This window comes from Mytilus edulis, chromosome 13 (assembly GCF_963676685.1).
Source record: "Mytilus edulis chromosome 13, xbMytEdul2.2, whole genome shotgun sequence".
Lineage (NCBI taxonomy): Eukaryota > Metazoa > Mollusca > Bivalvia > Mytilida > Mytilidae > Mytilus > Mytilus edulis.
Window position 1 is genome coordinate 58,758,852 of NC_092356.1, and position 12,638 is coordinate 58,771,489.

General features: G+C 31.9%; 1 protein-coding gene across 2 annotated transcripts in view; it reads right to left on the bottom strand.

Annotated features, from left to right (window-relative positions):
• Positions 1-4,928: 4,928 nt before the first annotated feature.
• The window catches only part of LOC139502290 (uncharacterized), a 33,955-nt gene continuing 26,245 nt past the window's right edge, over positions 4,929-12,638 (bottom strand). For both annotated transcript variants that reach the window (XM_071291721.1, XM_071291722.1), the window contains one exon: positions 4,929-8,273. In XM_071291721.1, the coding sequence (XP_071147822.1) occupies positions 8,193-8,273 (81 nt within the window). In that variant the 3' untranslated portion in view covers positions 4,929-8,192. The remainder of the gene's footprint in view (positions 8,274-12,638) is intronic.

The window sequence follows — 12,638 nt, forward strand, 5'->3', positions numbered from 1 at the left end:
TACTAGTCCAGTGATAATGAACGCCATACTAATTTCCAAATTGTACACAAGAAACTAAAATTAAAATAATACAAGACTAACAAAGGCCAGAGGCTCCTGACTTGGGACAGGCGCAAAATTGCGGCGGGGTTAAACATGTTTGTGAGATCTCAACCCTCCCCCTATACCTCTAACCAATATAGAAAAGTAAACGCATAACAATACGCACATTAAAATTCAGTTCAAGAGAAATCCGAGTCTGATGTCAGAAGATGTAACCAAAGAAAATAAACAAAATGACAATAATACATAAATAACAACAGACTACTAGCAGTTAACTGACATGCCAGCTCCAGACTTCAATTAAACTGACTGAAAGATTATGATTTCATCATATGAACATCAGGCACAATCCTTCCCGTTAGGGGTTAAGTATCATACCATCATAACATATATGAGAAGAACATAACCCGTGTCATGCCAACAACTGTTTTTAGAATAAATGTGTTTAGTTCCGATGCAAAGACCTTATCAGTGACTCAATTCTCAGATCCGGACATCCTGGCATTTACATTTGTCAGGAGGTGATGAAATCCGGAATCCTCTAGATTTTTCATCTATTTGAAGGGGATAACTGATTATTTATATTGCCGATTATTTTTTAACCAGAGGTTATAGTATGTTAAAAATCAAAATGGAGATAGTATATAGTGTCTTTAACAGTATTAAAAGAGTAAAATTACTATATTCAACTGGTAATGATATATATCAATTAAATTAATTTGCAATAAGTCTATGGAAAATCTAGAGGAATCTTATCCGCATCACCTATCAACATTGTTTACATAACAAAAATGCTAATCATTGATTGGTCAGTTACATGTTGTGATGTCACTGCAGATCTGAGAATATTAACGCCAAAATATGCAATCTTTAATGACTTGACAACAGTATCGTAATTATATCCCTTCTTAATAAGTCTATTCAAAGGTTTTGTAAGTTTCTGAGGTGAATACTGACACCTTTGTGCTTTATAAAGAATATTTCCATAAAAAATTGGATGTGAAATACCTGAACGTATTAGAAGTCTGCATGTTGAGCTATATTTACGAATGATGTCTTTATACCGATGATAAAATTTAGTAAATGTTTTGACTAGTTTGTGATATCGAAAACCCTGGTGTAATGATTTTTCAGTAATACATAAATTTCTCTCGTTAAAATCTAAAACATTGTTACATACACGAGCGAATCGTACAAGTTGAGATATATAAACACCGTAAGATGGTGACAAGGGAACGTCACCATCTAAAAACGGATAATTAACGATAGGAAATGAAAAATCATCCCTTTTATCATAAATTTTAGTATTCAGCTTTCCATTAGAGATATAGATATCAAGATCGAGAAAAGGGCAGTGGTCATTGTTAGTATCAGCTTTATTTAAAGTAAGTTCAACAGGATAAATTTCATTAATAAACATACTGAAGTCCTCATTATTGAGAGCCAAAATATCATCCAAATATCTAAAAGTATTAGATTTGTTTATCAGATGTTGTTTCGATGGGTCTTTGCTTATTTTTGTCATAAATTGTAACTCATAACAATACAAGAACAGGTTCGCAATAAGTGGTGCACAGTTAGTCCCCATTGGAATTCCGATAATCTGACGATATACGAAATCCCCAAAGCGAACAAAAATGTTATCTAGTAAAAATTCAAGGGCATATATAGTATCAAAGCATGTCCAATTAACATAGTTTTTTTGTTTATTGCTACTAAAAAATGACCTAAAAGAGTTTGAACATATATATTCACATTTTGATTTTTTGAATGCCCATTTAATTAGGTGTGTCAGAGACATATATACACATGTGTATATATGTCTCTGCTTATACAATAGTATTTTTTATTTCCATAATCCCATGGTATGTCAATTATTGTCTGTTAATCCTCTGTTCGAGACCAGACATACATTATTTGCTACTGTTGGTGTGCCACAATAAATTGGTCCAATTTAACTTCCAAAATTTTTATACTCGATTTTATTTTCGTATCACACTCCGTCCAGTTGATACGAGAAATATCTATTCATGCAAGAATAGACAACAGGCCACAACCATAAGATAATAACTTTTTCACACATATTTGTTCGCTAGTTTTCAACTTTGTATATCTTCAAATAACAGAAATTCTAGCTCCACTTGTTTGTTGTACAAGAAATCTTCACTATAGGAGATTGAATGTGTTGCTAGTTCTTCAAAAATAATCAGCCCATTCTTTTCTTGTTAAATAAGGGTTGTCCAACTTGTCGTAGTATAAACCCTTCTTAAATTTCGATTGCAAGGTTTTTTCATTACCGATTCTTCATTGATCGTTTACCAGCTCGAAGAAACGTTTTTTTGGTCACCTTCCTTAGCTGTCATAATGTTTTAAAACTTTTCTTTTCTATCTATCGCTTCTAGTTTTCTCTGGTTTGTGTTTTTTCATGTTTCAAAAGTATATGTCTCTTGGACGTCTAGTCTCCCTCCAATTCCAACCTCTTTAGTGAGCGGAATTAATTTTTTTCGGTTTTGCACATTCCTTAGTGGACGTGTGTATGATGTAACAGCGCCGAGGAAGATATTTACGTTGCTAATGTTAGTATCAAGATTGTCAATATCCAGTATTTGTAGTTTTACATATAATATAGACTGGTAATGTGTTAGGTTTACTCTTTCCCAGTTTATGTTTTAGACCTAATATAGCTTTTCCCCACATGCTATGTTGTAGCTGAGACTACTATAACTGTCTCAGGTGGAGGGTAATGTCTCCATGACAATCTTAGTCCAAATAATTATGATATCTCGAAAGGCAATTATACTTTTTTGGTTTAGTCCATCAGATTTTCTATATTCTGAGCATATAAAAATTTCAATTTCTGGTAATATTTTCTTCTTAATCATACCATATCTTACTTTTTATATACGTACCCTAATGACTTTTAAAATTTATACAAATATTTAGTCAAAAGTACTCATCAAACTTGACCTAGCTACCACATCTTCAAAACTAATAACATCATTTCTATCAGCCAAAAAAAACAGGTTTTTTTTCTCATTGTTCAAGGCAGTAAATGATGAGCTATAAATGTTTTTATCTTCATCATTTGAACTCTGCTGAATAGTTGTCTAATAAATTGGCAATCATACTACATCTATTTATTTTCATATTCAGTTATTGTGAAAATAAGAAGCCAACTTTGCACAAGAATATCCCATTTAGACCATTCTTGCCAAACTTAGAGACAAAATAAAAGAATTGGTGATACTTGTTTCATTAAAAAGAACAGTCAACTTAGATTAGATAAATATGTTATTCAAGGACGACACAAATCAAACTATTCAACATTCTAAAACTTACATTATTAATATGCTTGACCTATAATTGTTAACTTTTATAAATTGTAACTTGGATAGAGAGTTGTCTCATTAAGCACTAGTACTCATACCACATCTTTCTATATGTATTGATTTCTTAATTGGCAACATAATTGTTAAATTTGGATGTTATGTTTTTTCAACCAACAATTGTGATGTAACCATGGGAATCAACTGTGCTCCTTTTCATGCAGACTTATTCCTTTATTTTTGTGAGGCAGATTCCATTCAGGAGCTTGATCTTCTTAGGAAGAACAGAAAGACAGTCATTATTATCCTGTAACTTCATGATCCACATTATTGATGATGTCCTATCATCAAACAATTGAAAGTTCTATGAATATGTTTCCTCAATGCTCTTCAACTTTGTACTTGATTGCCTTTACAACTGTTTGATCTGAGCGTCACTGATGAGTCTTATGTAGACAAAACGCGTGTCTGGCGTATTAAATTATAATACTGGTACCTTTAATTGATAACTATTGAACTTATCTATTTCATTCAACTGAAAATAAAGATGTGCAATTACCAGTAAGTCTGAACCTCATATCTTGAGTTACTCCTTAAATAAAGGCAACCGTAGTATACTGCTCAAAACTCGTAAATCCATGGACAAAAAACAAGATTGGGGCAACAAACTAAAACTGAGGGAAACGCACCAAATACAAGAGGAGAACAACGACACAACATCAAAATGTAACACACACAGAAATGGACTAAGCATTAGACAAAATCCGATGAGAACAACAAACATAACATCAAAACCAAACACGTGAATTTGGGACAGAAAAGCACTGTGACATGTCTTATAGCTATGCAAATTCACACTAAAATATAAGAGAAAACAAACGCACAACGGAAACACAACGTTAAAATGTAACACACACAGAAACAAACTATAACATAACAATGGCCATATAAAATCGACAAAAAGGGTCTGGTCTGTTGTGAACAAAACATTCACAACAAGAGATGACTTCGACTTGTCAATTTATCCCATTTGATAAGATACAGAGTATGCATTCAATGGAAATTAACTTAGGTACAGTATTCAGGAGCAGTCTGAGCTCCAAAGAGTGTTGTACACTTTAGAAATAGCTACAGTACTGTAAATTCAGAAATTATTGTGATGTTTATATTATTGTGAAAAATGAGACAGGGTTATAATCGCAATAATTTAAACTTGCATTTTGATTTTTTTTTATATGAATTAAATAGAATTTTTCTCAATAGGGCTAAAATCAAAATTGCATTTTAGACTCTAAAATGACAAAATCGCAATAAAATAAATAATGCATGAAATAATTCTTGAATTTACAGTGTTACAAAAAAGGTTTCATTTTAAAGAGAATGTTTTAATGTGATGTTCCATCTCGAGGTTGGATGGGTAGCATTAAATGGCATTTACATCAACCCATGTAAATCAGAGATTTAATTGGTTACTATTTCCTAAACAAGATAATGTATACATCAAAGGTTAAAAAGAATATTTGCACATCCAGGTCATATTTTCAATATACAAACAACAAATTGTTAAACTTGAAATTTTATTTTTATTTATTAACAAATTGTTTATGTAACAAAATTAAATAGATACTGTTTAACATAACAATTATTCATAAAGGTATATAAATGAAACAATAATAAATGCATGTTTACCTATATATAAAATGTTACATAATAAATATAAAATGCAGTGTTTTGCTATAGGATATCTTGATAATATTATGTATAGCAAATAATGTCTTGTACAAATGTATAAATCGTAGATTGTGATAGTAATGGGTTAAAATGAAATAAACTTCAAGAAAAAAGAATATACCTGTATATCAAAAAGATGTGGTATGATTGCCAATGAGATAACTATTCACAAGAGATCAAATGATACAGAAATTAACAGCTATAGGTAACTGTATGGGCTTCAACAAAGAGCAAAGCCAATTTCATATAGTCAGCTATAATAGGCCTGGAAATCACAAATGTAACGCAATTAAAATGAGAAAACTTGCGGCCTAATTAATACAGTATGTTTGAAAATTTACACTTCAAGACTTGTATATAAAACAGTGGTCATGTCATTTTTTGTAGACAACTTCACTGAATCACAGTTAAGTGAGCTACAAAATCATGTTTTCATGCAACATGTTTGCAGCTTTTTATTTCATGTTTTTCTAACTAACAGACCATTACTTACCCTGTTTAAAGATGGTACATAATGCTACAGGGAGATAACTCTGTAAAAATCAGATGAACGTTTTTATCACATTCAATTGTGAACAGATATATCATGTTAAGGAGGGGTATTTGCGAAAAATACCAGTCGAGAGAATGTTAAATTTCACGAGCTGTAAGGCGAGGGAAATTCATTCTCAAACTGGTATTTTTCGCAAATACCCCTCAATAACATGATATATCTGTTTAATTACACCGAATGTTAATGTACTAAAACGCATTGATGATCGTGACGTTACAAGCGTCCAGTCGGATAGAGTATTTTTTGGCAAATACCACGGCAGAGAGGATAAAAAAGGCATATCCTTTTAGCAAATACCCCGGCGGCGTTAAAAATGAACGATATTCATTTGATAACAGTAAATTGGTGAAAAATACACTGGCTATTAACCAATCAAAAACCCGGATTCTTACATAAGGTGTAATTATTAAGGAAATATCAAGCTTTTCAAAAATAATTGTTTGTCAAATTGCTATATATCCAAGGAAATTTTCCGATAAAATGTGTGGTTCAAGTTTTTTGACATTTTTATTTTTTGGTCCAATTAAGGACCAATTAAAATTGAGAATGGAAATGGGGAATGTGCCAAAGAGACAACAACCCAACCTTAGAAAAAAACAACAGCAGGTCACCAACAGGTCTTCAATGTAGCGAGAAAATCCCGAACCAGGAGGTGTCCTTTAGCTGGCCCCTAAACAAATATATACTAGATCAGTGATAATGAACGCCATACTAATTTCGCAATTGTAAACAAGAAACTAAAATTAAAATAATACAAGACTAACAAAGGCCAGAGGCTCCTGACTTGGGACAGATATTTAGTCAAAAGTTTATGAAAATTAATCAGCCAAATAGTCTAAATCAAGGTATAGCTAGGCACCACCTTAAACAAATAGTTAAAAATGCATCATTACAATAACAACTATGTTACATTAACAGAAAAATCACACTTTCTATTATTATACCGCTCTATACATCTAGTTACGATATTGGTAATTTTTGTTCTTCACCACCCTAGAAAAATCCAGTACTGTTATAACTAACATTTCTATTATCAACAAAACACAAATAAAACTTTGATTCAATACAGTTAGCCAGACATTGAAATGTTACATCAAAAAATTTCCTTCATCTATTATCTCGCTTTTATAAGATTTATCTATATTTAAGAATTGAAAGCTTCTTGTTGTAAATTTATTAGGGTGTAAAAGTGTGATCGAAGTACATTTTTAATGGCAGAGGCTATTAATTCTAAAAATGTGTGCACGTTTAACACTTTTACAACCCTATAAAATTACTAAAAGAAGCATTCAATAGTATCATTACATTTTTTTGCTAAGATCATCAAAGCAGGATTTCTATCAAGTTTTTCATTTATATACCTGTGCACTTTAATGTGGAAACTCGTGTCATCTATTATGGCGATTTTGTCATTTGGATTAAAATGCAATTTCATTTTTTGCAAAATAAAGAAAAATTATCGCGAGGGGTAAAATATTTGCATAAAGGGACAACCCTTGGTAAAATCACAAGATATTCAAGCCCCCATGAATTATTTCGATTCTTATAGGAAAAATACGGCAACTGTTTTGGATAGAAGCGCTCTAGGTGAAGGCATAGTTTGCCGTTTCCATAAATAAAGGCACTATTAAATTGACGTAAAATAACGGATCAAACTAAGTGACATGCTTAAACTATTTACAATAACATATTTAGATAGGTTTGGATGGATCTAAATGACAATTTTACTTATGTCTTATATGTATACAAAAATGGCTTCAAATATATAACACATTTTAGCATCATTTGTTTGTTTCCTTGTTGTGATGATTTTTCGTTTCAAAATGGTGTATTTTCCCGTAAAATGCTTATATTCTGACGTCATTGATCTATGACCTCTGGTAGCTCATTCATTAAAAAGCATATAACGTGGGAGTTGATCGGAACAGCCCAAAAAATATATTCATATTTTACCACGGGTTTGTACTCAAAGCCTTTGAAGGACGTCATGTTAGAATCCTGTTTAATTCATATAAAAAGTTTTAAAATGCGATGTTTAAATTATTGCAATCATAACCGTATTTTTTGCAATAATAAAAACATCTCAATAATTTCTGAATTAACAGTATGCAATGTAACTAATTATTGATTTATTTAAGGAATGACTGTAATATTTTTTCTGTCTTTGAAGAAATAACATCAAAAATGTGTTGCACACTGAATAACACACGTGTTAAACGTTATTTTAAAGTGTGCACCACATTTTTTATGTTATTTCGAATAGATAGAAAAAATATCACAGTTATTTCTATATTAATAATAAATTCCATTTTAAACCAGAGTAATTTTAACCACGAAAAATTTTGTCTATGAGCTGATAAACCAAACAACGTCAGCCAATCAGAAGACACGTTACATCCAAAATTTAATTACATATAATTCTGATTGATTAACAATTTGTTGATTAGAAATACAAGACAATTAAAAAAAACTTATTGGAATGGTTTTAAGTTCTTGGCAGGACGATCAAATCTTGAGCAGCAAGTCACATGACATATATTTCATCCATATTTGTTTTGAAAGGGATCTGCACCCAACAAAGGAAGCAGAGGATCAACAATTTCTTTTATCACTGTATAAGCCTGAAATAAATCAAGATATCAATTAACATATTAAGTAAGTAAAAAATTATAATACTCATAATGTTGTTGGGTTACTACATTTATATTGGTCATTTTATATGACATTCTTATTTTGCTGTGTAAACAAAGATGTGTTCTTAAATAAATGGCAAAATAAAATAGCAACATCAGTTGTATTTTGAACAAATTCAGAGATGTAAATAAAGGTATCAACAAAAACAATGCCTACCAATGTTAAAATAACCATAGTGAATGGTATGCCTGAAGAGAAAATTAAATTGTACAAGATTGTAATATTTTCTTATTGTTTATCAAACAGTGAAAATAACAAAAGACATTGTGTTTAGACCTCTCATAACATGATCATAATAGAGCAATATTAGGGAATTAAACTAAACTTGTGGTTACATTTTTCAGACGGTATGATGTTGCAATGTGGTTTAAATTTGTATACAGTCAATAACCTAGCTATGTTTTATTCTAACACGTTCTCATCTAAAATTAGAAATTCTCATATGCCACTTAACTTATTTTTGTGTGAAAAAGCTACAACATTTGGGAATATTGATATATTTCGCGTAAAAAACTCACTGTATAGCATTAACAATATTTGTTTGTCATCTTTTGGCAAGATTTGTGATCTTTCTTTGTAAATGCGAACCAAAATTTCATTATTTTATCATAAACCTTTTTCATAGGATGCTAGAATGAACTATTTTAACACCAAGGAAATAGTTCAAGTAAATAAACCTTAAAAAAATACTCATTCTGCATTTTTGTTATACTTTTATGTCATTTTGAAATATATACATAACATAGCATTTACCCATCTTTATTTCAGATGTTTCAATGAAAAGAATGCTAAATTAAGTCTTTTTTCTCTTACTTGTATTTGTCAGGTCTGTATGCCTGCATACCACCCTGGTGTATGTTAAAACCTCACTGTATGTGTATATTAGAATTTGTCAGGTCTGTATGCCAGCATACCTACCTGGTTAATGCTAAACTCTCACTCTATGCATATACAAGTAAATTTCAGGTCGGTATGCTAGCATTAATGCTAAACTCTCACTCTATGCATAAACTAGCATTTTTCAGGTCTGTATGCTAGCATACCGACCTGGTTAATGCTTAACTGTCACTCTATGCACATCCTAGTATTTGTCAGGTCTGTATGCTAGCATACCGACCTGGTGTATGTTAAACTCTCACTCTATGCATATATACTAGTATTTGTCAGGTCTGTATGCTAGCATACCGACCTGGTGCATGTTAAACTCTCACTCTATGCATATACTAGTATTTTTCAGGTCTGTATGCTAGCATCCCGACCTGGTGTATATTAAACTCTCACTTTCTGCGTATATAAGTATTTGTCAGGTCTGTATTCCTGCATACAAATCTGGTGTATTTAGAACCTTTAATATATTTATTTTGGCATAGTTAAGGTCTGTATGCCTGTATACGAACCTAGGATATGTAAACCGATTTTTTTAAATTTATTTTGGCTTTTTTTCTGCTAGGTACTTGTATTCCTGTATGGATTCTAAAATTTTATTCTGGATTCATGTTTGTATTGGCAAGTCTGTATGCCTGAATGCTAAGTATTTACTGAGTAGTATCATTTCTTATTTAATTATGTTTGCATACCTCCCTTAGAAAATAAGGAGATGTGTATGATTGTGAAATGAAAAGGTCGAACATGGATGTAAGGAATTACTTATGTATAGCCTTCAACTGCATTTGAATTTGAAAGAAAGCTCTTAAAATTCTTAACTGCAACACTCAGGGGTTTATTCCCGTATACCAACCCGCTTTTCAATAAACCCTTGTAAAATAATGGAATTCATGGGTTTGATTGTCGGCATACCAACATATAATCCTATACCCATTGGAACATAAAAGTTTGCATATTTGTTTGACATTTTCAGTTCACGGTATTCTTGCATACAACACTAGTGTACGGTGAAAACTTATTTTTCTTGCATGGATACATACAAGCTTTAATTGCTTGTACACCAATCTATGTTTTATTGAATTGCAGTTTTACACACATTCTTGTATTGTCAAACCTTGCTGGTATTCAGTAAGCTTGTGTAATTGTGTATGGTTTGCCCCCAGTCTTCAATGTCTGCATATTTGGTGGCACTTATTAGATATTTTAAAGCAACCTGAATGGTTTGCATTCTAACCAGCCTTATATTGTATTCAAATTTTGAATTGCAAAACTATCATTTTTCATCATTCTCTAAGTTATAGACTTCAAGAGGGGCGAAAGATGCCAGAGGAACAGTCAAACTCATAAATCGAAAACAAACTGACAACACCATGACATGAAAGATACAAATTAAAGTACACAGGCCAAGAAACAGCATAGAAAACAAACAAAGTCTGAGCAACACGAACCCTAACCAAAAACTGGGGATGATCTCTGGTGCTCCAGAAGAGTAAGCAGATACTGCTCCACATGTGGCACCGTCGGGTTGCTCATGTTTTTACAAACCCGATAACTAGCTTTATACAGTAAGTCAAATTCATGAAAAGGGAAGGGGATTGTAGTTATGACGTGAGAAACATATCCGATATCATCTGTGAAACGGTTATTCCATAACGGTCAACCAACTATATACTATGGTAACAATTGTGTATACACTGGAGTTGTAAAAACAAATCCTTCAACCAGGAAAGCCAAAGAATTGATGCCTTTTCTAGTGAAGCCATGCATACATTATTAGCAGGAACAGCAAAAAGACTGGTGTTGTTCATTGGTGTCATCGTTTTCTAGGAAGGCATTGGTTTAACCTATCCAGTCACTAAGAAGTGTTACAATTAAATTCATAAGCAACACATAAATAGTTACATGAAAGGTATAGCCAATGTTTGAATAATGCTGAAACGAGAAATGAAAACTACATATTATATACATATATATATATATATGCGAGTAAATATTTTACACTTCACTTTAACATTGATGTGGCGTGGTCAACTACATCAAAGATTTGATGGTCAATTATACTTAATTTGTTGTATGATCTTTCATCTTGTTTATTAAATGTGACAGTGTGTACAGTACATGAGTTGCACAGTAGAATTGTAATAATATTTGGACGTTTATCAAAGCAAGGTTTAATATAATTTAAGGACAGCGGTTCATAGCACGATTTTGTAAGACACTTTTTGCATTGATCACTTATATTGGTGCAGTAGCTTGAAGTATCAATTAAGTTGCGATAAATATTATAATGAAGTAACATGTTGTTTTATAGAGTTGGAACTAAGTAACGTTTTGTATTGGAATTTATAACTGTGAACCTGGGCTGTGAACCTTTTAAATATATCATATATACATGTACTTTTATATGATTAAACATGTGAACATTAAACAGACTTCGTTACTAGTATATAGACGGTAGTGAGCCTATATATCTATGTTGAAATATTTAACTGGACCCTGAGAAAAAAAAAATGTTTGTTTCACCCTCAGCTGCCACTATATGTAATGCTAAAATTGAAAGAAAAAAATTGTTTTTGGTTTGTCGCTAAAAAAAAGATTGTTCTTCGCTAAAGGCGAAAAAAAAGTTTGTACAGAAAAAACCATAGCCCCCCCATAGGACCCCAGAAAATCAAATGGTTGCTGCCTTACTTCTTTTCTAAAAAAAACTAAAAAGCTAAACAAAAGACGGTCAAAGCTACGTTTTGCTATTGATGTAACATTAAGGGGCTTTATCACAACTATTAGTGAAATAAAGTATCTGAAGTATCTTAAAGAAAGATCTTCATAAATTACCCTGTTACAGTATTGATTTAAACAGTCTAGTGGCGGATTAAGATATTTTCATAAAGGGGGAGGGGTTCCAGCCAAGGTTCAGCGATTTCTATATAATCAACCAAATGTTTCCCACAAAAGGGGGGCAGGTACCTTTTGTATCCGCCTATGGGACCCAACATGAAAAAGTAGAAATAATAATGTATAGCAAAACAATTTACGAAAAAGAAAAACCGGAAAAATATGAACCAATGACAACTTCAACAGTCAGGCTCCTGACTTGGACAGTCGGAAAGCAAGCCCTTAGAAACGACCGTTGTTGCTACTTTCTTAAGACAACAATGGGACTGATATTAAAACCCGCCATTCTGAAATTGCGTTAATTTCGCGGAATTTTTTTTTGGCGCCAATTTGGAAGTTTATCTTTTTTTCAGTTTCCTACTTGCCATTAGGGTCTGAAATAGATTTATTTCGATTTGTTAAGCATGGAGTTTATTATCAAAAGAAAAAAAAATTCTAAAACATGTCAAATTGGCCGTCTTTTAACGATCCCGTAAATGCCGTTGATCGTCGTTTAAAATTATTTTCTTCTATTT